We start from the raw sequence: 27,978 nt of genomic DNA, 5'->3' as shown, positions 1-27,978 counted from the left end.
AAATCTGAAACAATTTCACTGGCATAAACCACCTCAGAAAAGCATTATGGAGACAGGATGGGAACAAATCTTACCTTTGACTGTTTTCACAAATGCTTGTTTTTCTTTATTTGGATCTTTTTCATCTACTAATATCCCATGGAAAATACGCCCAAAAGTACCTAGAAGGAAAAACAATAATTACTGAGATCATATGATATGCTCATAAAATTATAAGTACAAAACTTTCTGGCACAATACACCTAAAACATAACAAGGCCAAATGTGATCAACATTACTCCAGCCCTAGCATAAAAAGACTCAAATCTTTATTTTTGTTCTTTTTAACTACAAAACATCTTGTTTTTAGAATTTAAACTGTCTATGAGAATTCATTCTGAAATAGCCTAAACAAACTAACGATATAGCTAGGAGCACTGAAGCTCAGTAATGGGCTATCCATAGAGACATTTATGAGTTTCTAGGGTTAGCTTCAGAGCAATGACAAAGGAGAAAAATGGACTCTCCTTATACATTCAAAAATGAAAAAAAAAAAAAAAATCTGCTTCCATTAATGACTATTTGCCTCTGGGACAGTTCAAGCCCCTCCCTTAGCTGTGACTGACAAATGAGCATCTCTAACTGATAGATGAATTCAGAATGACTCACATGCATCCAAAACCCTTCAAACTGAGTTATGGAAGGGGGGAAAGTTACTGTCTATTTAACAACTTGAAGAGTTCAGGAAAGTATTTTATTAATTTCTGTCCTCTTCTTTCAGCATTGTCCCCAGTCAATACCCTGAAACTCAAAAAAGAAAAAAAGGACCAGCAAACAGGGAAGGGCAGGGTCTTATCTCTCAAAAACCTATCACGTGTTAGTTCATTTAATATACATCAGTTCATCTAATCTTCATATCTAAAATAGAAAACATAAGCCCATATTTACAGACAAGGAAACTGGCTACAGGAAATGATTTCTCTAAGATCATGTAGGTAATAAATTGTGGGACTGAGATCGTAATTTGGGCATAACTCCAATACTGATGCATCTCCTTCTGCTGGAACCCCTACACTTTCCATCACAGAGAAAATTACTTAGAATGCTTCAAAAAGGCCTGTGAGCAAGTGATCATCTTTGGACAAGAACTAAACAGGAAATATCCTTTTAAAGGTGATAAACACTAATAATCATGCTTTAATATACTTGAATATCAAAATTGTACCAAAGCTTAATAAGGCAAGCTAAAAATCTAAAGAAAGGGAAAATAAAGATCAGTTTTATAGAGGAAATAAATTGTGCACTGCTTTCTATCCTTAGGGATGAGATGAAATTCTTAAAATCTGAAACAAAAAATATTTATACTAACAGTAAATCTTCCTTGAAAACCTGATTTTGAAAGAATAGATACCTTCTTGGAGTACATCTTTTAGAGTTATCCTCTCCCTGGATATTGCAATATCCTTCACCTTAGCGTTGGCCTCCAAAAGAGTGACACTTCTCAGGTCGTTCTTCTCTATCCGCAAGGTAGGATAACCTGAGGAGCCAACAAAGCCAAACCAAGAAATATAAATACCTTCTTATGGCATCAGGATCAACTAGTTCAGTTATAACCCCAGGAGTCAAGTCACAGGAACAAATGAAGGTAAGAATCAAAAACGAAAAAGGCACACACAGGGAGAATTATTTATGAAGGCCATACTAAATTTTAAAGAAACACTTTCCCACCTACCCCAAAACCTTAAAATGCAAAATTAAAACAGGAAACACTAAAACTAATATTTTATTAATACCACTTCAATTGCTTTTCTGCCAAATGAAACAAGCTTTGACTCATGGAATTAATCTAATCCCTTGAATGAACTGCTTTTTCTCCAAAGATTTTCTAATATAGTCTCCTAACAAAAAAACTTTTCAAATGAAATGTTTGTGAAAATATCTTTTCTTAATAAATTATATATATATATATATAATTGGTTTAATCATTCTAGCATCCATACAGCCTAGTCATACCATTGTGAGATCCATATTCATTTTTCAGTTCCCTTAATTCATATTCATTCTTAATATGATGATAGCAAAACAAAATTTCTGGACATAAATTAAAATTCTCATTGCAACAAAAAAAGTTAGAATAAAAGGAAGATCTAGTGTTACTAGCAAGCAGAAACTGGAATGGTATTTTAGGGAAGAAAAATCCCAAAAGAAAGGGTGGACTCAGACAATGATTATCAGTGGCTGCTGGAAGAACTACATGAAAAGCTTTGAAAAACTTTATTAAAAAAGATGGATTAGGATGATAAAACCTGATCCCACTGATCAACAATTTGACCATGATACATCTAGGGGGGTGTGTGTGTATGTCTAGTATATATGAGTGTTTAATCCTTCCTGAAGTTCTCTAAGTTTCTTCCATCTATATACTATTGTGTTTTGTTATTTTTGAAAACTCCTGGCTCCTTTATCTTCAAGTATTTTTTCTGCTCCTTTCTCTTTTTTTATTTATAGGCAAATATATTTCTGCTGGTTTTTAAAAAAAACACTATTTATTTTGTATCATACATTAAGAAATGAAATACCTATCTCCTTAAGGTAATGTCTACAAAAACAAGTAAACTTATTGGTGGTAAATTTAAAAATCTGTCAAAAAATAACTGCACTTCCACTGACTTTTTAAGATTCATTTTGCTTTTAGCATATATAATAATTTGCTTATCTACCTCTTTAAGGTTATATCCACAATCAAGAAATGACTCTAATGAGCAAAGCTAAACATTTAAAGCAATGATGTGTTTCTTAGGAATAGTTTGAACCACCCTCACATCTATCATTATATATCCTGAGGAACATATATCTTTCTTTCCTCGGTAGAGATGTTAACTGCTGCTATGATTTCTCTTAGATTTCTTTTAAGCTACAATGACCCTTCTTTCCCCTTTCGTTTTTCTTGCCACATCTTACTAAAGAAACTAGATCAACTATCCTGAAGAAAGTCCAGCATCTGACTCTTTCAGTGACATCTAACTGGTTCCTCTATCCATGTAAACTGAAAATCATTCTTACAGCCTTGATTAGATCCAGGTTAACTCTCTGTGGGGGAAGACAACAAGAATATTCCACCTGGGAATACAAACTAACTAGCTATCCTACTTTTAATGATGCTAAGTTTCAGTAGCAGATTCAGGCAGTGACACTATGATCCCTCAAATGGTAATGCTCCCTTCCTCCCTTTGTTTGTATAGTTTAAAACATTGACAATCTTTTCCTGAATGAAGTATTTTATTAGGGGATACAAGTATGATTTTATAATTCTATCATTCCTTCTGCATTTATTAGCTGGGATTCTTCTGTAAAAAAAAAAAAAACATGTTCGCTTCATAAGCCAGCACTATCTGGTTACTGCAAAGTAGTTCATGCTCCGCTGTCAGAGTAAGGTATTATTGGTGCCTCCGTTAACTCCCATAATGAACTTTATTTTAAAAAGTATCACTACAAATTTGTGGATTTTTACACATTTCTACATTTCACATTTATTTCACTTCAATCTACTGCAGTCATTATTCTTTTTGATGCTCAATGGTTCCATTTTGGGAAGCTCTTGTCTTTAGTAGTTTCCTTGATTTTTGGCTCAGCAAATGTCCCAGGTTATCTTACTTATTCCTGACCCAGTCCTGAGATCATCCATTTCTCCAAAGAATCCTGATTCTTCTTAATGAGAAACAATACTGAAAGACCATAGGAGGGCACTGGGTGAAGAATAGATATTCTTATTTTTTAAGTAACGCTGTTCATCATTTTTTAATTGACTTTACATTCTGCATTCACTCCTAGGATCATCTGTTTATTTGGGGGCTATGCTGGGTCTTGATTGCTGTGCCCGGCCTTGTCTTTAACTGTGGTGTGCGGGAGCTGCTCTCTAGATGCAGGGCATGGCTTCTCGCTGTGGCAGCTCCTCTGGTTGTGGAGCACAGGCTCTAAGGCACGCGGGCTTCAGTATTCTGCAGCATGCAGGCTCAGGAGTTGTGGTCCATGGGCTTAGGTGCCTTGCAGCCTGTAGGATCTTCCCAGTCCAGGGATCAAACCTGTGTCCCCTGTACTGGCAGGCAGATTCTTAACCACTGGACCACCAGGGAAGTCCAAGAACTGATATTCTTAATTTTAGTTTACTAGAAAGTTAACGTCGGAGAAGGCAATGGCACCCCACTCCAGTACTCTTGCCTGGAAAATCCCATGGACAGAGGAGCCTGGTAGGCTGCAGTCCATGGGGTCGCTAAGAGTCGGACACGACTGAGCGACTTCACTTTCATTTTTTACTTTCATGCATTGGAGAAGGAAATGGCAACCCACTCCAGTATTCTTGCCTGGAGAATCTCAGGGACGGGGGAGCCTGGTGGGCTGCCATCTATGGGGTCGCACAGAGTCGGACTTCACTTCAGTCGTGTCCGACTCTGTGCGACCCCATCCCTGGGATTCTCCAAGCAAGAACACTGGAGTGGGTTGCCATTTCCTTCAATGCATAAAAGTGAAAAGTGAAAGTGAAGTCGCTCAGCCATGTCCGACTCTTCGAGACTCCATGGACTGCAGCCCACCAGGCTCCTCCGTCCATGGGATTGTCCAGGCAAGAGTACTGGAGTGGGGTGCCATTGCCTTCTCCGGACTTAGCCCTAGCAGAAAGTAAATGTCAGTCCAAGGGAAATAAAGGTAACTTGCCTACAAGAACCTTATTAATCAATGGCACCAGTGAGTTGAGTCCTGACTTGTGGCCCACTGTCTATCCTGATGATTGTGTTGTTTCTTGTTTGGTGAATGACATTGCTCAATCCTCATTATGTCTAAATTATACCCCAAGAATGGTTATTTTCCCCTGAACAGCTACAGTATAAAAATCTTCATTAAAATCCTGTTCAAAAAATGGAAATTAGATCTCCAATGGCAGCTAGTTTCCCACCATGATCAGAAAACAATGTAAAGTCCTTACCACAGCCCATGAGACCATCAAATAATTCATTAAAATCCAAGTCTCTGTCTTCACACAGCTCAGTGGCTTATTCTAACTAATTGAAAATCCTCCTTTTGAATTTGTACAGAAGTGATTCAGTAGCCCTTTTAACATAATCTATAGAAACCTCTCTAAAACTAATTCTAACAACTAAACCTAAAACTTTAATACACTAACTTTGGAATGTTTCATTCAGTGTTCTAGAAAACAAAAGTTTAAGCCTAATTCTGTACATGTTAGATTCTATGAATGTAGCATGGCATATATCCCATAAGTAATTAACCACACAGGACCAAGGACAGACAGACCATAAACAACTTTAGTAAATCATCTTTAACTTTCAGAATTAAATTAACTCTTACTGGTAATAGGAGTTGCATTGTTGGGTGTGTCGGCTCTCAAATACTGAGTCGTCTGGGTAGATGGCTGAGACAGCCCTTGGGAACTACTGCTGGCACTGATGCTGCAAATAATTTTTAAAAGAGAAATACTTAGCAAGTCAGCTTCAATGAGACATTTCCTTTTTCAATACACACAAAATGCACGGAGTTATTATAACCAGCTTAAAACCTTAACAGAGATCACAATAATGCATGGATCTCCATCACAAATGTTTCATACTGAAATTTTACTCTACCTCATAATGCAGAGCTCTATTCTTTTTCTTTCCTTTCTATCTCCACAATCAGGCAATTCATCATATCAAAGTCGTTCACAAATGTAGCATTCTTCAAATACCATAGATAGCAGTCTTGAACCTCATACAATATGTTAGGGAACTGTGGACCAACACTTAGTAAAGAGCTCATGCCACTCCATTTAGATCACTTTTAAGAAAAGGAGTATAACAACAGGATTCTTTTAATGATGGTCCATAATCAAATGGCCTACAGATGATGGTATATGAAAGCAAATCAAACACACTCAAAGCCTGGGAAGGGATATCCCACCTGGTTCAAGTCTGTTTAATCAAATACATTTTGCTTCTTCTACTTCCCTAATCCCACCTTTTTGGAATTTCTAGAACTTATTAGAAATCGTTAGCACTTGAAGCATTTTATTATGCCATATTTTTTTAAGTAATCAAGAGACCCAGAAGATGGTAGCCTCAAATAACTTCATACTCAAGATTACTACAAATCAATGTCCTTTCATCTTGTCAGTGGACAACCACCTTATCTCAGGTCACTCTCGATCACATTCTAATTACACTGCCTCAGTCTAGTAATTCTGCAGCAGTGGAGAAGTAAAGCATAGAAATTCAGCATGAAGTGTGAAATCAAAGGCAAGATGTCATACCCTCAAGAAGGAAGGGCTACCTTCCATGTCTCCCTTAGTTGCAGGATCAGCAGAGTCCAATCAGAGACTCCGAATTTTCCTAAATATGAAAATCTTTTGAATGACCACATCCCACACAATAGTTCTATGTTTTCAAAGCCCAATGATTAAAAATACACATAATGACAAAAAGCTGCTACTCAAAAATTGATCTATATAGGTCTACATGTATAGTAGGTACAGGATAGCACAGTGAAGAGATGGAAAGTATAACCTTGAAATCAAAACTGCCAGTGCCACCATTTATTAACTAGCTATATGACCTTAGGCAAAAGAGTGCTTTTGGAACCTCAAATTCCTGATGGATAAAATGACGATAATACTACCTCCTGAAAAGGTTGCTAAAATAATTACATGAAAAATATAATCCTTTTACATCAGTGCCCTGCCCTCAAATATACATTTATAAATTATTATTACTATTTATATTCAATTATTACTAATATTACCATCCCTAATCCTTAGAACCACAGGGCACCCATTTTTGGAGTTTTGAGCATGACTCAAAGATCACATCAGAAATTAAAACTGTAGAAGTCCAGGATTCAATAATCCTGGGAGGGAAGAGAAGCATTATCATTCCCAAAGATGGAGGAAATAATAGAATACAAATTCTTACCCATAAAATGGGATTAAGAAAACCCACATCCCAGGATCTAGAGGAGGCTCAAGTTACATAATATATGTGGAAAGTACAATTTAAATATTACCTGCAATCTACACTGATGACTGAATAAATATGCACAGATCCCAAAGCATTTACTAGTTACCGAGGTTCTCTTCAGCAATTCAACAGTAGGTGGCACTCTTGTACCACCTCAGAATTCTTGAAAGGCCTGGGCATGCAACGATGCTCAGTGGTCCCTTCAATGAGCAAAGCACTATGTCAAGCGGCCAGAACAAACATTTGAAATCCCAGATTTATGAGAGAAGGATGGCGCATTTGAGGATCAACCCTTGTTACCTATTAAAATCAGTATTTACATAGCTACAGCACATGAGGTAAAAAGTGAGATAAAAATGTACATTTGCTTGCACTTAATAGTTTAATACCAGTCTAAATAAATTATCTCATTTAATTTTCATAAGCAAGTAAGATTAGCAGATATTAACTCTGCTATAGAGTTAAAGTTAGAATTTAGGGCAAAGATCATCATTTTCTTTCAAAGCACTTGTTATAATTTATATTTATACATGTAATTCATTTATTCATTCAACACTATTTACTGTGTATATTATATGCCAGAAACTGTGCCAAGTGCTGGCGATACAGTAGTGAACACAATAAACAAAGATCCCTACTTTCATGAAGCCTACATTCTAGCAGGGATTTCTGGTTTAATATCTGTTATAGCAGACTATAAACTCCATAAAAGCAGGAAAAGTACCTGTTTGTTCACTCCTTCCTCCCCAAAACTAAAGCCAAGGCCTGACCCAAGAGGCCTCAAGTGGGCCCAACTGAGCCTTAGTGAGAGCTCAATTAATACTTACTGGATCAACCAATAAACAAACAGAGAAAAACACACTTTCTTCATATAGAAAGCTAGAAAGCACACAGAATGGTTGCTTCTGATATGAGCTATTGATACGTAACAAAAGAGGCAAAGAATTACTGCTCTAATAGAATGGCTTCCTGCCTCTCTCCACTCATTCCTCCTTCAACAAATTCTTCACGCAATATTCACTCAGTGATAGTGTCTAATAAGACACCAGACACAGAAATGAATAAAGGGAAATAAAATGGCCTCGTCACCAGTAATGAGATAATGGAAAATGAAGATATTACCAAACAACAAGTTCAAGCGCCCCACAAAGGAGTGAGTTCTCCTACATTCAAGAGCCAACAGGGAAAGACTATGGGGCAGATAGGGCAGAGGCCAGCCCCTCTGTGCAAAGACTTCACAGAACACGCTGCCCTGGCACAGCAGAGACGGAAAAGATGAGCTTGTACTGTCAGCAGAGGGCAAGTCGCACACATGGGCTCCAACTGCCGCTGGCAGAGCACCCCTTAAGCAGTTTCGGTCTCTGCCTCTAAACGAGCTGTGCAGAACAAGACCCTGGCTCCTGGGCGTCAGGAATGGAAGAACTCGCTACCACCCCTGTGCAAGAACTCCGTGCAGCCATGGGCTCCAACAAACCTCACAGGGCTGTTGTCAAGACTAAGGGAATTAATGGATATAAAGCACGTGGAACAGTGCCTGGCATATAACAAGTGAAAAAAGAAGTTTAAGTGTTAGTTGCTCAGCTGTGTCTGACCCTTTGTGACCCCATGGACTGTAACCTGCCAGGCTCCTCTGTCCATGCAATTCTCCAGGCAAGAATGCTGGAGAGGGCTGCCATTCCCTTCTCCAGGGGAGCTTCCCAACCCGCAGATTGAACCCAGATCTCCTGCACTGCAGGCAGTTTCTTTACCATCTCAGTCACAACGGAAACCAAACGTAAATGCTTTACACAATTACAATACTGAGTTGCTACAATACAGCTATTACAACAACTGGCCTTCCCTTATGGCTCAGAGAGTAAAGAATCTGCCTGCAAAGCAGGAGACCAGAGTTTGATCCCCGGGATCAAACTGGTGGTGGGCTGCAGTCCATGGGATCGCAAAGACTCAGACACAACTGAGCGACAAACACTCTCACTTTTACTGCAACGACGAGTCCTTCCTGTTGTCTGCTCTGGTTCTAGCAGCACAACCCTGAAGAAGTTATTTAACCTCTTCAAGCCTGTTTCTTCATCTTTAAAACAAGGACAGCATCACACCCATAAGTGGCTGTGAGCATCAGATAAACTACTACACATATAGAGCCTGGTTTAGTACTAGCAGACAACACTTGATCAAGTGGTAGTCATTGTTATCTCACAGGCCCCAATGCAAAGAGGAGAAGCAAGTGCCTCAAATACTATTAGATTACTACATGGGAGCTTTCTAGTCACCACTGTTAGCCTGCTGTCAAGTAATAAGTAACGGCTAGTAGAAAAGGCAGAGAAGGCAATGGCAACCCACTCCAGTACTCTTGCCTGGAAAATCCCATGAACGGAGGAGCCTGGTAGTCTGTAGTCCATGGGGTCGCTAGGAGTCAGACACAACTGAGCAACTTCACTTTCACTTTTCACTTTCATGCATTGGAGAAGGAAACGGCAACCCACTCCAGTATTCTTGCCTGGAGAATCCCAGGGACGGGGGAGCCTGGTGGGCTGCCGTCTATGGGGTCGCACAGAGTCAGACACGACTGAAGCGATTTAGCAGCAGCAGTAGAACAGGCAAGAGTTGAAGAAGAAATCAATCCATTATTACCAGTACACTGCAACTTTCTGAAAAGAAAAAGCCTAATAATGGCACTTACTATATGCAGGGCTTGTTCTAAGAGCTTACAGTTTTATTTCACTAGAACTTAACAACATGCTTACTAAGTACATGCCATGATAATCTCTGCTTTAGAGATAAGGAGAACCAAGACATAAAAAGGCTACAAAACTTCCTCTGGGCCACAAAGTTAGCAAGTAGCACAACCAGAATTCAGAGGTGTGCTAGCTCCAGTCCATGCTCTTAACCACTAGGCTGAACCCTGAAAACAAGTGATGATGAAAGATGCTTCTCATCAGGCATCATCTGGAAATCATTGTCAAAAAACTAGAGAGAACTGGAACACCAATTAATGGGTAGTAACGAATTATTTCAGCAGCAAAGGTATAAGCCCCACAGATTCTTAAGTTTTTGTACAACTCTGACCTGGCTGTACTTGGTTCAGAGCCCTCACACACAAGCAAACCCTCAAGAAGAACGTGTTTATCAAGAAGAACGTGTTTATCAAGAAGAACGTGTTTATCAAGACTGACTCTGAAATGCTATGCCTCCCGGTGACCTTTAACCCTGCCACATCCTCTCTCAAGAGGTCCAACAAAATGTTCCTGTTAGCTCACGACCAGCTGTGCTCCTTCTCTACAAAACCCAAATCTAAGAACACAAGCATACACACAAAACGTATTCTGAAACACCTCACCCATGTGTTTCTTTTCTTACTCTGACCTCCTTTCTCTTCTTTCTCTGCTCAGATAAAAAAAGTCTAACAGAGGGGACAGAGAGTACTTAGGGGCAGGAATTAATCCAACCAGCCTCCCCCATTTCCATGTGCTTACCCCACTATATGTATGACCCCACAAAGGACTGGGGAATCAGCAGTAAGATGCAATGCTTCCTGACTGAAAAAAGCCTACATTCGAGCAGGAAAGACAAGTACATAAGGAAAAGGTACAGTAATTGCTACCAAACAGAGAGAAAAAGAGAAACAGAGAAAGAAAGAGAGGCAAAAAGAGGAGGGAGAAATTGATGGCTGGGGGGCTTAAGAAAGAGTTCATGAGAGAAATGGCGATGGAGCTGAGATGTGGAGAGTGGAGAGGGACTGAATTCACAGCAAATACGGGGAACAAAAGAAGGCATGAACAAAAGTCCTGGAGGGCAAAGAGCAGAGCAAAGGTGAGGAACAAGTAATTACCTGACTGGAGCATGAGAGGCAAGTTCAAAGAAGAAGGGATGTCTATCTCCACAATTTAAAGGAGAACACCTTGAAAGCCAAGTCACAAAGCTGAGAATGTCTACAGTCAGCAAGCGGGAATCAAGAGGGAAACGAGAACTGTAGACTACGAAAATAAACTTATTTATCATTTAATCCTTACCTCTCACCCTATCCTGTCTACAACGTACTTCTAGTCATCCTGACTCACCCAGGCTGGGACAAGCTGCTATATTCCCACAGTGTAATACATATGATCAAATTCATATACTTGTATAAATATGGTTAATGTCAAAGATTAGATACTTGAAGCCATGATAGTATATCATTACTTTTTTATTCCTAGCACTTAGCTTAATAGCCATCACAGTGTATCTCAAAGGCTACACATTAGAGTCTCCAGGGAAGCTTTAATTAAAAAAAAAAATACTGAACGCCCAAACACCACCCTAAACCAATAACATCAGAGTTTTTGGAAAGGGTGTTGATATATTTTAAAAGTTTACCCATGACTCCAGTAGGCAACCAGGTTGAGAACTAATGATTTAAATCATAGCAGGTTCTCAATAAATGTTAATAAACTGGACGGATGAATGGACAGATAATGACGGAGGAACGAGTGAGGAGGAAAAAGCAGGGCTATTCCAATAAGGCACTAGAAGTCTAGAAGACAGTCATGACAAAGGGGATAGAAAAAAAATTGATCTCTACTTTTTCACCAACTAATAAACTGTAATTTCTGATTTTACTAATTTTTAAAAATAAAACTACAGAGAAACACAAAGACGGTATTTGTCCTTTGGCCAGGGCTTAATCACCCTCCCTTCTTCCCCTGCACCACTGTGCACCGCTGAGCACGGGTGTGGGTAGACTCCCATACATATGCAAATGACTGCATATAAAAAACAAAAATTTTTTTCCTTTCCCCAAAGATGTACGATACCTGTCATCCAGTTCAATCCTTTTCATACTATGAAGGTGCAAAACAGCTAATATTATTGCTACAAGAAATATTACTGCACAGCAAACCCCTACGCTGATATAAAACACACGCGTAGAAGTGGTTGGTGCTGCGTGTACAGGATCATCTGAAATAAAAATGAATAGCACATTAAGCTTTCGAAACAAATGTCATCAATTGCTTTGTGACCCACTATACAGAATGAGTATCCTATTCTCTGTAAAAGAGATCTTCATTTCACGTGTCCATTTTCTGATAAGATCGGTTACCAGTAGTGTGTTACTATAAAATTCATACAATTTAAAGTGCTTTTGTTGTAGTTTCAAAAGGGTTTTTACATAGAACTTCTGGTTAGTTAGTACAATTCACAAGTGGCATATACATCATAAACCATCTATCTATAGTCACGCTGTCCGACAGGGAAAGGCTCTGCAGCGTGCCACGCAGTACCGCAGCCACTGGCCACCTGAGGCTACTGAGCGCTTGAAATGGAGCTAGTACAATGCAAGAACTGAAGTTGTAATTCTATTTAATTTTCATTAATTTAAAGTTAAATAGTCACATATGGCTAGTAATTACCATACTGGACAGCAAGCTCTACAGACCCTTCCTCAACAGTGGTGTCTGCTGTGAGAGATGAGACATCTTTTTTGCCAATGACCACTCCTCAAAGGGCGAGGAATATACAGCAGGGCAACCCATGAGGTAAAACAAACAAACTTGTTTCATCTTTTTCTCTTGAGAGTTAAATTATTTTGCCTATGTGTTTTTAAAAATAAAAGCAGGAAAACAAGACTCTACTCATGAAATAATGTTCATCTTAAAGTTATTCAAAAAGAAAGCCTCAGCAACAGAGGAAATAATTTAAAGACACAGAGATACATGCGCACACATACACACAGCAGCAACAGAGAAAGACACAGAAACAAAGATCCACATGATAAGAGCAAGCAGGATGGAAGACAGAGAAACAGAAACAGAAATGATGTAACTGAAACTGGTGTAACTGAAGATTAATGAGTACTCACATCAGCATTCTACTGAAGAATTTGAGTTTTATCCTAAATGATACGGGAAGTCACTACAAGCCTTCAAGCAAAGGAATAACACACAGAATGATACTTGAGAAGAAGAAACACAAAGATGACTCTGCGTGCTACATAAAGAATACTGTGGGAGGAGCAAGAGCATGCCAAGCAAGCAGCAGCCACGGCACGGACAAGGGTGTTGCGGGGAAGGTAAGACACTCATGGACGGGGAGGCAGAGTCCACAGGGTTTGCTAAAGGGATTATGCCAGGATAGAAAGAAAAAGAGGAATCAAAGCTTTGGCTTAAAGAACTAGGTAGATAAGGTACCTTTATAAAGAGGAAAAAAAGGCAGCTTGGGGAAAGAGAGAATTAAGTTTTGTTTTGTCCAAAAACACCTGTACACGTCTATGTGGGGATGTCAAACTGACAGATATACAAATGCAGAGTTATGGGAATACGTCAGGACAAAAGATACAGAAGTGACAGCTTTCAAAATTTAGATTGCTTTCTAAAATTTAAACTTTGAATCAACAAATAATAAACCAGCACAGATTGATGCAGAGACCAAATGACTTCTAGAACAGCTATACTTGACCTGCAGTCTGAATGAAAGCAGGACTTTCCTTAAGAATGCCAGGGGCCATTAAATCTTGAAGGGCTGGGAAAGGAAGGTCCCAAAGGTTGATGTTGGCAGCATCCATCTCAGCACATTCCAGGGCAGAGGAGAGGATACCGCTCTGCTGGGCACATGCCCAAATGCACCCTGCCTGATGACCTTTAATTCCAGACTAGTGTATGCACTGCTCCCATTCCCTCACTGACATGGCACCTGCTACCACCTGGTCACCCTCCAGGTCTCAGATGAGACGCCACTTGTCCTCAGGAAGCTGCCCGGCATTTCCTCACAGGAGGTTGCATACCCTTCTCCTCAGGGTCCCAAAGCACCTTGTGCTGGCCATGCCACAGCCTGCCACAGGATATTGTTATCACTGCTTATTGCCTATCCATTTCCTGTGGCACATCAGAAGCCCCAGGGGGCTTACAAAGTCTGTTTTGTTCACGGTTTAATCTTCTGCCTCAATCATACCACCTGGCGTGTCATAGTGTCTTGGTAAATGTTAGGTAGATGAAAACAAAGAAATGGACAGGAGGAGAGAGGGAGCAAGGGAGAGACCGAGGATATACAACACTCTCCTCTCCTTGTCAGAAATAATAATCCTAGGCATAAAAGGAACGGATAAAATCACCAGAATTTTAAAAGTAAGCTTGGGGAGTAGTGATACTTTAAAAAATAGTTTAATTTCTTCTCAAAGACAAATCCAAATGAAATATTTTTAAAAGGCAGATAAATCTCATATTATTTTCTCTTTAAAAATGGTATACTTTGAAATATCCAGAACTATTCAATTTAACCAAGTACAAAATCTAACTACCAATTTAGAAGAGAGAAAAACATGTTAAATGGCACCATTAATATGCAGATGTGGAAAATTCTATTAGATAAATGAGTCAATTTCTTCAACAAATAAATGACAGTGAAGGGAATGGGGTGGTTTCTGATTAATATAATACATGTCAACCAAATACAGTGTAAGTAGGCTTCATATGCATCCTGATTCAGGGAAGAAACTATACATAGACAGCTTTGAGACAACCAGGTTACTGGGAACACTGATTAGCTCTTAGACGACATTAAGGAGTAAGTTTTGTTACATGTGAAAAATCAAATACAAGTAAAGAGGTGTTGGGTGACTGTGGCTTGTTTACTAATGGCTTTTAAAAATTCTTTACACTGAAACATTTATAGGTGAAATGGCATGATGCCTAGGATGTGCTTTAAAAAATTCTACCCTTCCCTACCTACCCACCTGTCTGAAAGAGGAAGGAATCAACAGTAAAGGAATGGCAAATATTGATGATTACTAAAGAGGGTGATGGTCACATGGGGGCTTATCAAAACATTCCCTTGACTTCTATATTTTTGAATTTCTCTTCCCCAATTCTTTTTAGTCTACTTCCATAAAGAGAATCTAGTAACATTTTAAGATGCTGCTCTAGGACAGCTTCAGGAAGAGTAAGACTTAATGATACATCCATATCAGAAAAGGAAAAAGAAGTCTAAGTTATACAATCTTTCAGAACCATTACCAAAAAATAAAAACCTACGTTGAGTTTCTCTCTATAGGTTTAAACATGGATCTTTCAGCTTGTATTTTCACCTGGATGAAACTAGCCAAGAGCTGCATCCAGGCCATGAATTAGATTTTCTAACTTTCTGTTAAACAGATGAAGATCTTAATACATATTTCACATTCATACTTTAATTATGGCCACTTGAAATGATGGTATAAATTCTTGCTTATAAAAGTTTTTTAAAATTTTACTTTACAAAATTTTCAATATTCAAATAGTTCCATCTAAATATACCATTCTAGGAAAACATCAGTTACGTAAGTAGCATGGCATCACTTAATCTTTTGGCAAATTGGAAACCACAAAACCTCCAAGCTTCATGAAATCAAGTCTATTTGCAATCAATTATTTTTCATCCCTAATGATGGAAAAAGATAATACAGTAACACTTACAAATAGTTCTGCTAGTGTTTTTGTCCAAGGCTGAAGTTTTTACTTCTTCAAGTTCTGAATTTAAAAGGAGATAAAAGATGCTTTAGAAATTCTTTTCCATGAAAATCCTTATATATTGTAATTAAATTTTCTGAATTTTTTCTACCAGTTTTATATTCTAAAAGAACACCCGGAACTAAGTAACAAGGTATTTATTGCAAAATGATAAATGCTACATTACTATTCTGATAATCATCACTATATTCATCAATCAACAGTCTATGCCTATATTAGCCAATTACATTTACTCAATGAAAAAGGGTTTCTGTGGTCAAGAAGTCTGGGAAAACCTACATACTATAGCCTCTGTGGAGGCTAATAGTCCACATTAGGAGAATGTAAAGGCACTGAGGAGTTTCAGAATAATGAAACTTGTCTGAACCAACAGCTTCCATCCTCGTATGATAAAGGAAACTTTTCTTGCCAGTACCACGAACTAACATTCAATACAGTACATGCATGTTTTCTGTTGCAGAACTTTTCAAACAGTACTAAGTTCGAAAACCATATAAATAAATATATTAAGATCACATACTAAAGTAAGAATCATGAATGTGAACTGGAAGATTAGGGTGGCCAGAAGTACAACCACCAAACAAAAAGGCTGGTTCAATATTAAGCTTAAGTCTAAAACAGAACAGAAAGCTACATCAACAGTTAGTTTTCATGTACATAATAAAGAAAATGGAAAGGGTATGCAATCATTCTGAGCATCAGCCGAGCACTGAACCTCAGTGGGCACTAGTACTGGTGTGCTCCGCAGACTCCGTCACACCTGGCCACCACTCTGCCTTGAAGCGCCGCCTCCCCAGGGACCAGGAACCACCTGCTCTGCACTCTGTATCTAAAGTCCACTGTGGCTTTAAAATCACATGAAAGTAAGGGCGTAACTGGATATGCAAGAACTGACAAATGTACCAAAACCCCAAAGCTAACATGGGGCTAACTTTTCATTATAAAAATGTCTATTCTGGATAAAGAAGTGGTGAAAATACACACACACACAGAGTAAAATAAAAAATAAGAAAATCCTACCATTTGCAACAACACAGGTAGACTTTGAGGGCCTTATGCTAAGTGAAGTAAGTCAGAGAGAGAAAGACTATGAGATACTCCATGATCTCGCTTATATTTTCAGAACAAGAATTAAATTTTTTAATCATAAGAGAAGAGATTAGATTTGATATTATCAGAGGCCAGGTGCGAGGAAAGAGGAAGACCTGGAGGAGGTAGTTAAATGGTACAAACTTCCAATTACAAGATAATTACTACAGATACAATGTATGCATGGCATACATTATGTGTTATTCAACAATATATGTTAACTGTATGATTATGTGAGAGTTGAGAGAGTAAATCCTAATTTACTAAATTCTCATCACACGGAAAAATTTTTTTTCTTTTTTTGCTTTCTCTTTCTATTGTAACTACATGAAATGATGAAGTGGTTGTGTCTGCAACCCCAAGGATTGTAGCCTGCCAGGTTCCTCCATCCATGGGATTTTCCAAGCAAGGATACTGGAGTGGGTTTCCATTTCCTTCTCCAGGGGATCTTCCCGGCCCAGGGATTGAACCCGGGTCTCCTGTATTGCAGGTGGATTCTTTAGCACCTGACCCATCAGGGAAACCCACATGAAATGATGGCTGCTAAGTAAACTTACTGCGATAATCATTTCACAATGTATGAAAAACAAACCACTATGCTGTCACCTTAAACTTATACAATGATATATGTCAATTATATCTCAATAAAGCTGGGGAAAATATATAGAGAGAGCAATTGTTCACTCTTAATTAAAAGATTAAATGAGAGCTAAAAAGAAAATGCCCATTCTAATGCAGTACCACTTTTTTGCTGGCACATTATCTGGACATTAGCCATTTTAACTCTGGTTAATGAACACCTGCTGGCCTCAGGATTTCTCGTAACACTCAGCCCTAACTCTGACTAGGAAATACGTTAAGAGACAGTTTGACAATGAAGCAAAAGTGCAGGTTTGCAGCCCAGCCCCACCACCACTTAGTTATCTGGCCTTGGCAAGCTAGTCAGACTCTCTGAGCCTCAGCTTCCTCCTCAGAAACTGGAGATGATGAGAGAAGCTACTGCCTCAGGCTGCTATAGGCATTAAATGGGTTTAATGTGTTTGTAAAGCACTTGGAACATGGTTGACACTCAGCAAAACCCAAACTCAGCATGTTTTCTTTAGTATTTATTTTTCTACCTTAGATACTAACCAGCTCCACCACTGTGATGGGTAAATTCAGATCACTTTAATCTCTATGGAACTTAAAGTGAGTGGGTTGGATTAGATAATCTTTAAGGAGAATTCTAAAATTCTTGCTCTATGAACTCATGGGCTGAAGCTCTTTCATATCTGCTGCAATTTCTTGAGTAACAGATTATTCAAAGCCAAAAACTACCAACAATTAGTTAAGTATCCACATATAGTATTTTAAATTTCATGATAGTAGATTAATCTAAAATCAGCCCACCTACCTCTTGAAACAGGTTACTATGCCATTTTATAGATGAAAAGAAACAAAACAAAACCCCCTGAAACTTAGGTTAATAAAAGGAAACCTATTCCAATACCCCACCAAGGGCAGAGTTGTAATTCTAACACATTTTTCTGGGTCCAGGTCAATGTTTCTGTATAAAGTAATTCATAAAGGAAACCAGTTAACACACCATTACTCAGGGGCCCCTATCTAAAGTCTGTGATTTCCTTACCTCTGGCTATTCGTGCTATTTCACATTCCTAAAGGAAAACATTCTTACCAACTCTGACAAAAGTTTTGAGAAAGCAGGGATTGAGTGGGGCCTATATGAGATTCCTAACTACAAGCTATCATGGTGATTATTTCAGAATTTCATCAGTTAGTGCTCTCTTTTCTTACTTGCAACTACAGTCAAGATTGGATCACAAATCTGTAAAAAGACGACAAAATCTGTTTTTGATCTTCTCACATCTATATAAAATACATACTTTGGTAAATAAATTTCTTACTTTTATAGCACATTTTCCTTCGTTTAAAATTTAAGACTGTAAAGTTTTTTGAAGAATTTACTGTCAAGTTGAGCTGCATGAGTATCATAACCTCAGAATCTATTTTGCCAGTACAGGAAAGCTCGACCCGAAACACTGTTTAAAAAAAATAAGAAAAAATATTTAAATTTTCTAAAAATCAACATTAATGCCCCATAATTTCAAATTTATTTCTGTTGCAATAAAACTAAAAAATAATACATTTACATAAAATACTAAGCAAAAACTTTCAGAGAATTTATCTTTAGACTACACAGCTTTAAATATAAAGTACTATAAAAGTTAGCATTAAAAAACAAATCAAGACAAAGGAAGAGAATTATTTTAAAATTTGCTCATGATTTTTAATACACTAATTTGTCTCCTAAATTCTCTTATTACCATATAGTAAAGCTACGAAGTCATAAGGCAAACTTCACTATCTTACCAGTCACAATCAACACAGTAACCACAAAAATTACTTGATAAAAAGGAAAGACAATTTCACCACCAAAATGCAATTATGTATTGTTCTTAAGGAAGAGATTAAATATAAAGCTGTAAATGAAACTGATAAAATCTTACCTATGAATTAAAAAACCTTTCCAAGCAGAAATTGCTTTAATCAATCACCACAGCAATGGGATAACAGACTTTGGTGCATTTTTTTTTCAACCTTTAAGACTCTTTCTACGAATTTAGAATGCATCCTTCTACCATCTGTATCAGCGTATGAACAATACTGGCATTTCTGAATTTCTTTACTAGCCCATAAAAATTAATCAGCCTTCTCACACTCTCTTAAAGCTTAGATTAACGTATGCTACTAGTAACAGTGAGTAAGAAAGTTTCCTAACACGGGGGCGTATACTTTCAAGTTTTAAAACTTTTCATTTTCTTTAAATCTCACATCTTCAGCAGCCCTTCTCAAAAGACTGGCTCAAAACAAACTGGTGTGAACACGATGCATATCATTTACTCAGACTGTCCTGAGAGCCTATCCTGTTCAGGTGTTACACTAGGCACCAAGGGTAGACAGCTGAAAAAGACAGCTCCTGCCCTCAGGTGACCACAGGCTAGCAGGCATAGACAAGGACAAAGAATTACAAAATAATGTGATCAATTTTAAACAGTTAAATACAAGATCTTACAGGGCAGGAAGAAAAGAGTTAACAAATGGAGGGAGAGGAGGCAGGGAAAAAAAGAATAAAGACTTTGAGTCTTGAAGAGTATTTAATATGAACAGAAATTCAGATGCGGGAAAGATGAAAAGATGGTTCCAAACACAGAGATCAGCATGGGCAAAGGCTGGGCTCTGAGGATCGCAGGCAGCCTGGCACTGCTGGAGCACTGGGGCAGATCCAGCAACAGGCCAGACAGACAGGCAGGGGCAGATGCTACACACCGCGCACCAGCTGGAGAATCTGGAAGGTACTCAACTAACGATGAGGGTGGGGCACTGAGGAAGTGATTATCCAGGCTGCAGTGTGGGAACTAACGGAAGAAAAACATACCAGACAAAGGGACTCAGGTCAGGGCCAACAACGCATAAAAGGAGAGAGAGAAGAGCTGAGTGCACACAGTTCTAAAGGGGATGGAAAAGAAGAAAGTGTTTAAGAAGTCCAAATAATCCTCATTTACAAAAATCACTTGTTAAAGAACTTATGCATCTTACACCTGTGTCTTTGAAGGTATGGGTGTGTGTGTGTATGTGCTAGGTTCCTTGCGTCATATCCAATGCTTGTGCGACCCCGTAAACTGTAGCCTGCTAGGCTCCTCTGTTCATGACATTCTCTAAGCAAGAATGCTGGAGTGGGCTCCCACGCCCTCCTCCAGGTACAGGGGATACAGTTAAAAACAGCATGTTAAACTCTGTCACTGAGACTCACCTGATAAAGTGCGTGGAACTTCCCCCTGAGCAGAAATGTTGACCTGGGGCATGTCCATAGCCACAAAATTGTCTACTTGGAATCCCAGCTTATATTCAACCTATAATATGGAGAAATAAACAAACTGGACCTGTGATAACAGAAAGGGCTTAGTACAGCTTGACCACACTGATTTAGGTCATTAAGGAATAATCTAGCTATTTTTTTTTAAGTCCAAATGGTCAGAAACAGTCTTAAGAATGTTCCTTTATTTTAACAAAGACACCAAGCCAAGGAAGTTTAATATACGAAAAGCAGCCAGAGTAATAAGCCAGATCTGCTAAGTCTAAGACGTTTCCCCACCAGACCGCTGCCTCTTACATGACTCATTAGATTACTGCCTTGGGGGTGTGTTTTACTTATTTCTTCCAGTTTTATTGAGATATAATTGACATATATCACTGTATAAAATGGTTTCAGCATAATGATTTGACTTACATACATCATGAAATGCTTATCACAGTAGGTTTAGTGAATATCTATCATCTCATATAGATATAAAATTAAAGAAACAGAAAAAAATTTTTCCTTGTGATGAGAATTCAGGATTTACTCTCTAAACAACATTCATACATAGCATACAGCAGTTGATTACATTTATCAGGCTGCACATTACATCCCTATCTTATAACTGGAAGTCTGTAATACCTTTTCATTGTTTTTATCCAATTCCCCTCCTGTCCTCCTCCTCTGGTAACCAAATCTGATCTGATCTCTTTTTCTATGAGTTTGTACATTTGTTTGTTTTTGAAGTAAAACTGACCTACAACACTACGTTAGTTCCTGTTTTACAACAATGATTTTTTTCCTATACATTTCAAAATGATCACCACAGTATGATAAAGTCACCACAAAGATAATACTATTTAGTTAATGATTATACCCTCCACACTGTAAATTTCATACCCTTAACTCTAATTTTGCAACTGGAAGTTTGCACCTCTTAATTTCCCTCACCTATCTCTTCCCCCAAACCCTCCTCTGGTAAGCACCTGCTTGTTCTCTACATTCAAGACTCTATTTCTGTTTTGTTATGCTTGTTCATTTGTTCCTAGGAATTTTCAATTGGATAAAAATTCAGTCCAGTAAGCCACCCTCTATTTCATGCCCAGAACAGTACCACCACTCTCCTCTACAACCTGCCATCTAGGATTCAGAAATCCTGCTGAGGATCACAGTCACTGACAGAGAAGCCCTAGAGAGGCAGATAGATATGAAGAGCCAAGGAGTTGAGATGTATAATTTACAGACCATGACTAGTCACCAATGTCTTCTCTAGCTGATAAAAGCCAACCTCTGAGGGCCTGTATGTGACTGGCAGATGAAGGTCTGATCTACAGACCCACTTACCTCACAAGTAGATTCCAAGGTGCAAATTTTTCATAAACTATCTATGCTACATTCTCTAGTCCGGCTTTCACCACTAATAAGAGTTAATGTTTGGATGTCCATCTAACCTTTGGATCTCAAGTGATTCAGAATCCAGAAAGGAAGAGAGATGACTAGAAAAATGTCCCTGGAACACCAATATTCTCTATCAATACCTGGCCTCCATAGGTGGCTTAATAGAACCAATCAGCATCAATCAATATCAAATATCAAACACAACCCTTTTCCTAGAAAGATGTTCATGAAAGAAACAGCTGAAACTGCAAAGCAATAGCTGAAATTCAGAATGGATGCCATCTTCAAGACGCTCAACGGGGTCTTATATTTCCTGATATTCTTTGTCCTGTCCTTGGGACTCAATAAGAAGGGCACCCCTCTCCCATTCAGTGGTCACAACGCCTTCCAGTGAAGGCTGAGATTGGCAGAAGCCAAAAGGCAGAGGTTTAGGAAAACAGTAGTAGGAAAGAGGTTCAAGAAACCATTCTTCAAGAAACTTAACTAGAAAGAATGTAATTAGGTAATGGTAGAAGAGACTTCAAAACCTATCTTTCTTCTTTTTTTCAATGGGAGATACTGAAATGTGGTACGCGCTAATGAAAAAAACCAACAAAATGGGACATAACAAAGATGAAAGAAAAGAGGGAAAGAGTAACCTTCCAGATTATAAGAGACAGGATGGACACCTGGGCACTGACTGAGTCAAGAGGTGTTTAACCCATGGGCAAGCAGGGGTCAATCCAGTGACTATAACTCCCTCTCTCGATTTCCCTGTTCACACTCTGCTTGAAAGTCCCAGAACACCACTGTTGCTGTTCTTCAGTTGCTCAGTCATGCCCGGCTCTTTGCGACCCCATGGACTGCAGCACAGCAGGCTTCCCTGTCCTTCACCATCTCCCAGAGCTTGCTTAAATCCATGTCCACTGAGTTCATGATGCCATCCAACCATCTCATCCTCTGTCGTCCCCTTCTCCTGCTGCCTTCTTTCCCAGCATCAGGGCACTGGGACATTCAGGTGTGCCCAGAATGCTATAGGGGTATGCAAGTATTAAAGCACTGCTTTACAGTTAAGACAGATACACAGACAATTGTTAGAAGTTGTATTGTTAAGTGCCATGTTCATAGCAAAGGAAACGTTCTCGCTGCTGCGCATCGGTGATTTGATGGTTCCCCTGCTAGAAGAGTTCCTTCTCACCTGAGCCTTCTGCAATACTCAGCCACTGCCACCAGGGGGCGTGAGAGAGCCACAGCCCAGCAAGTCTGGGCCAAGAATGAGCAGGCTTTCCAGCAATACTTACTAATATTAAGAAAACGCGTTGACTATATTCCTATATCCATGTTCTCTCTAAGCAAAGAAATACATGAAAGGCAACTGCCTGAAAAAAAAAATTTAGCACAGTCAGGAAGAACTGGATTGGAACCATGAGACTGTGTGACCATCAGAAAAATTACTAACTTTTCCCAAGTTTCAGTTTTTATAAAGTGAGGCTAGTACAATCATATTTTGAGGATCAAATAAAATAATTAAATAACACATCTAACTGTCAGTCTGGTACAGGTCCCCTCTGATAAACGCAGACCCCAGTAACATCAGCAGTGTTTCCAGAGTGGCCACACTATGCCCCACTGCACTTCCCCACATTGGCCAGCCTGCTCCTGACCTCCAGGATTCTGGCACAAGCCTTCCTGTGCCCTGCCAAGAGCAATCCTGCAGCCCTCTGTATTGTCCCCTATCTTGGGAACCCCACTACACTAAATAGACTCTCACACTGTCAGCCTCTTCCCAAGTGTCTTCCCTGTCTTCTCCTCCAGCCTGGCTTTCCTATCATTTGGTCCCTGTAACCCTTAACGCCCAGGGCCTAGAGAGCAGGGTCAGCATTCCTTCAGGATCATCAGGTCTCTTCTCTACTTCCCTTCCTCGTGCAAAAGCCCCTGTACTCCGAGGCTCGCAGCTTCTACTCATAACGGCTATTTCTCACGCCACCATCATCAGTGTCACACAAGGACTCACAGAGGCCGTGGTGCCTGGATCGCTTTGTCTCCTGCCTTCTTCCTGGTGGCTTTGATATTAATATTCAGCATTATTATGTACTGAAGAATTACTCCATAGCCAAAACAAATGTAAAAATCCCACTCCATCAAAGATCCCATCACAACCTCTGATTCCAACAAAACCAGTTCTTTGCTTCCAACACTCTGATTCAACCAACATTTATGAAGCACATTCGTAAACCAAGGGCTGTGCTCATAGCTGGGATATAATGGCCAATAACGCAATTTCAATTCTCTCCAGCCTATCCATCCAGTGACTTGGTTTTACTTTCCCACAGACTGTGCCCCAAAGAAGACTAGCTACCAACACAGTCTTTTCGCCATCAGAACGCTGACCACCTCTCATGCCACTCCTGCTGCTCAGCACAGCTGGGGAAACCACACACCAGAAGAGAAAGTTGCTCTTATGCAAAGATGATCCCCATGTTCAGGGTAGGCCGTTGATCCTGCTCAGCAGTTCCTTCCCGACTCAGCCCCTTCTCCCTAGTCTTCTCACTCCAAACCTCATGGGATTCACGGCTTCACCACCTGCTGCCCTGCCCACTTTCCTCCTCTCAGACAAAGCTCCTGTCCCGTTCACCTGGCACACAAGAACCGGGCCCCCTTTCTGCCTTTCTTTTCAGCTCTAGGCAGAGTTAGTGGCTCAGATGGGAAAGCATCTGCCTACAATGCGGGAGACCCAGGTTCAATCCCTGGGTCAGGAAGATCTCCTGGAGAAGGAAATGGCAACCCACTCCAGTATTCTTGCCTGGAAAATCCCATGGACGGAGGAGCCTGGTGGGCTACAGTCCATGGGGTTGCAAAGAGTCGGACACGACTGAGCGACTTCACTTTTCACTTTCCAGGCAGATCTGTTAGAGCACTCTTCCTTTGCACTCCACTCCCAAGGAGAGATTTATTCTCCTCTCCAAATGATAAACCCATCTCTCTCAGCATACTAGCCTTAGCCCGCTAGACCATTAATGGGATCCTGTATCATCAACTCGTCTCTCTCACCCTCCTACATCTTCATTCTCTCCCACATCTTCATTTTCTCTCATACGCCCAATAACTTACTAGACATATGTGCCTAATAATCTTACAGCTCTCAAACACAGCAGATTCAAAACCAAATTTACTACGCTTCCCCATACTTGCTGTCTCCTTTACTCTAGGTCTCAATAACTGCAAACAGAGGCACAGCCAGCCAGGGAGCAGGACCCTGGGGCAGCAGACAGAGCTGCAAACAAGCTCAAAGGCCCTGACTGCAGTGCTGAGGGCAGGGACCAGACCTGCACTGGAGAGCCTCAGCGGGGCAGGGGGTGAGGGCAGAAGGTAGAGAAACGGGCTTGTGAATGGAGCTGGGTAGCATCAGAGGCATACAGAGAAGTGGTGAAGCGGGTGAGTAGGATTTCTGAGAAGCCCAACCCTCTGGCCAGCAGCAGCCTGGAACACTAAAAAGTGTGAAAGCATGATGCCTGCCCTCTGTTGCCTCTCTTTTTGAGGGACTGCCTAAACATGAAAGGCATTCCAAAGCAGTTCTCTTCTCCCTCAGGAATCTTCAGAATATAAAATTTTAAACTGTAGTTTCTGGGGTTAGAAACTGCTTATTATTAAAGGGCAGTTTTTTCTATTTTGGCATGCCATCGATCTATATGGACTCTCACTGGCCAATAATCCTTTGAAGAAACAGATCTGCTCTAAAGCTAACATTTATAATCTACTGGAACAAAGAAAATCTAAAAATCAGTTGTTTATCAGAACAGAGAATGAGCCAAAATACTTCAGAAAAGAAATGAGAAAAATATATAAATATTTGAATAAGCTAAGAAATAAACATTTTTGGTAATCTTCCCTTACTTGGAAACAAATGGTAATTGCAAATAGGCAGCTGCTGAGGAAAGCCACTTCCTCTTGGAACCCAGTACAGATTTAAAGTGAGTACACTTTGCCTGCAGTCCAACAGCCTTTCAATTTCTCTGAAATTATCAGAAGTGCTGCCTTTCTCACAGAAACCCCACTCTGCAGGGGATACGGGAGGCTGACCCCCAGGGCTGCTGCAGGAACTCTGGACAAGTTCCCTGCAGACCCTGCTGACAATGATGAATTCCTGAAACCAGAGAACAGCTTATAGGATGGGACTGAGTGGGGTAAGTATTCTGCTACCTTTTGGTATATTTTTGCCTCTCAGCTATCTAAAATATCTACTGAAACTTAACAGATGCAATTGTAAGTTTTTTCCTGGATACTGGAGAATGTTCCGGAATGCAGAAGAAACTTATTATCTGTTAAAACCACCAGTAAGGAGACTGTGAAAGAAAAGCAACACCAGAGTTCTTACCCCATCTGGAAATGCAATTAACCCATTATATTTACCAACCACTCGCTAAGGCAGTGTGATACAAGGTCAAGAGTTAAGACACAGCTCTAGTCTCTGAGAAGACCACAACCTGTTTGGCAAGATAAAACACAGTCACTGCAGAATACTATTATCAGAAGCTTCGATAATGTTAAAATATCTACAATGAAGTGACATACCAAGATGACTGAAGATCTTTGGAAGCAAGTATCTCATCTTCTGGTAATTCTTAAAAAGCAGTAACTGCAAAGTTGTTAGAGCCGAGGAGCCATGACCCTCCTTCTGAAAGTTCCTAACTGCATCCCAGAGCTGACAAGATCAGGTGAAGAACTCTTCATCATGTCTCTCCTGCCCCCTTGCATAACTATCATTTCAAAAAAATATATATATATATACACACACATACATACACATATCTAGATGCTTATCCATGTACAGACTATCTTTAGAAAGGGAGATCAGAATCAGGTAACAGTGGTTGCCAAAGGAAGGGGAGTTAGGTGGCCAGATAGCTTGGGGATGGTCCTAGAAAGGGGTAGGGGATTTATTTTTCACTATATACCCCTATGCCTTTTGCATTTCATACCATATGCATAAACAAAATACTCAAAAATTAACGTTTAAAATAGACAAACTTCAATTAAACAACTGTGCTAAAATCACAAAAGAAATTATGACCTACAATTGGAACTAGGAGTTGCAATGGAGGTCAAACCTGACATTAGATTTAACATACACATTGCTTCACTTTTTTACTATGAAACATTTTAAGACATAACATGACTAGTACTTTCCTCTAAATTCTTATACCTTCTACAGATGAACTGTGAAAAAAGCTTAGCTGTAAGTTCAAACTATGAGTTACATTCATTTTTCAAATTTTAAACTTTATATTTTTTCAAATTTACAATTTAATTCACAGTAAAATATTTGAAAAATCCCAGGTGTGCAACTAGTTTGCCAAATAGTTTGTCAAGTGTACCCAACCCATGCTTTCACACTTCTAGATACAGGAAGCCACTGCCTCTAAAGCAGCACACCCTAACTCTGAGAGGCTCTAACCGCTCAGAAGCTGCCCCTTTGCTGAGCTGCGCCCTGTGCCTCTCCTCCACGGTCAGTTAAGAAGCACCTGTAACTGAGTACCAGGTGCTACATCAGGCAGAGGGACCCAGAGAAAGATGAAAAGAGGTTCCTACCCTTGACGTGCTCAGCACCTCAGAGGGAGAGAAGATCAACTACAAAAATATTCTTAAGAGCATGATAAGGGTGTGAAAGACAAGGGCACCTGACACATATGAAAAAGAGGTGACACCAGGCCTAAGTTTTATGAGATAAACAAGAGTTACTGAAGTAAAGAATGGGGAAAGGGTATTTCTAGCACAGCAAACAGCAGCACAGTAACAGAGCACAGAGCATTCAAGAAATAAAAAAAGACACCAGACAGTTAACTGGAGGGCGGGCAGAAAACGAGGGATGAGATCACGAAGGCTCCCTATGAAACAGAATTTTATTCTGGTGGCAACCGAGAGTCTTAGAGCAGCTTTGCAGGGGATGCAGCAAGAAGTCAGTCCAGAGGCCAGGAGACCAGTTAGAAGGCTGCTATTTTTCATAATCGAGTTAAGAAACATGAAAGCCTAAGTTAAGGAGGAGGCATTGGATCTCAAGAGAGATAAGAAACTAATTTAAGGTATAGTCATGAGAGAGAATCATCTGGACTTGGAAGGTGTAGGAGGCATCTAGGACCCCTCCTAGGCTTCTGGCCTTGACATGTAAATAAATGGTGATGGCCTCCAGCAAGTCAGGGAA

The 27,978-nt window shown here is 39.7% G+C and overlaps 1 protein-coding gene across 1 annotated transcript in view; it reads right to left on the bottom strand.

Moving 5' to 3' along the window:
- Positions 1 to 27,978, bottom strand: part of RYK (receptor like tyrosine kinase) — a 106,825-nt gene that overhangs the window by 48,896 nt on the left and 29,951 nt on the right. The window contains 7 exon segments of the mRNA XM_070466723.1: positions 75 to 161; positions 1,391 to 1,516; positions 5,341 to 5,441; positions 11,771 to 11,915; positions 15,404 to 15,457; positions 18,451 to 18,585; positions 20,358 to 20,457. Of these exon segments, the coding sequence (XP_070322824.1) occupies positions 75 to 161; positions 1,391 to 1,516; positions 5,341 to 5,441; positions 11,771 to 11,915; positions 15,404 to 15,457; positions 18,451 to 18,585; positions 20,358 to 20,457 (748 nt within the window).

The sequence above is a fragment of the Odocoileus virginianus genome, chromosome 4 (assembly GCF_023699985.2).
Source record: "Odocoileus virginianus isolate 20LAN1187 ecotype Illinois chromosome 4, Ovbor_1.2, whole genome shotgun sequence".
NCBI classification, from domain to species: Eukaryota; Metazoa; Chordata; class Mammalia; order Artiodactyla; family Cervidae; genus Odocoileus; species Odocoileus virginianus.
Note: the sequence above shows the minus strand (reverse complement) of the source record. Positions and strands in the feature narration are given on the sequence as shown.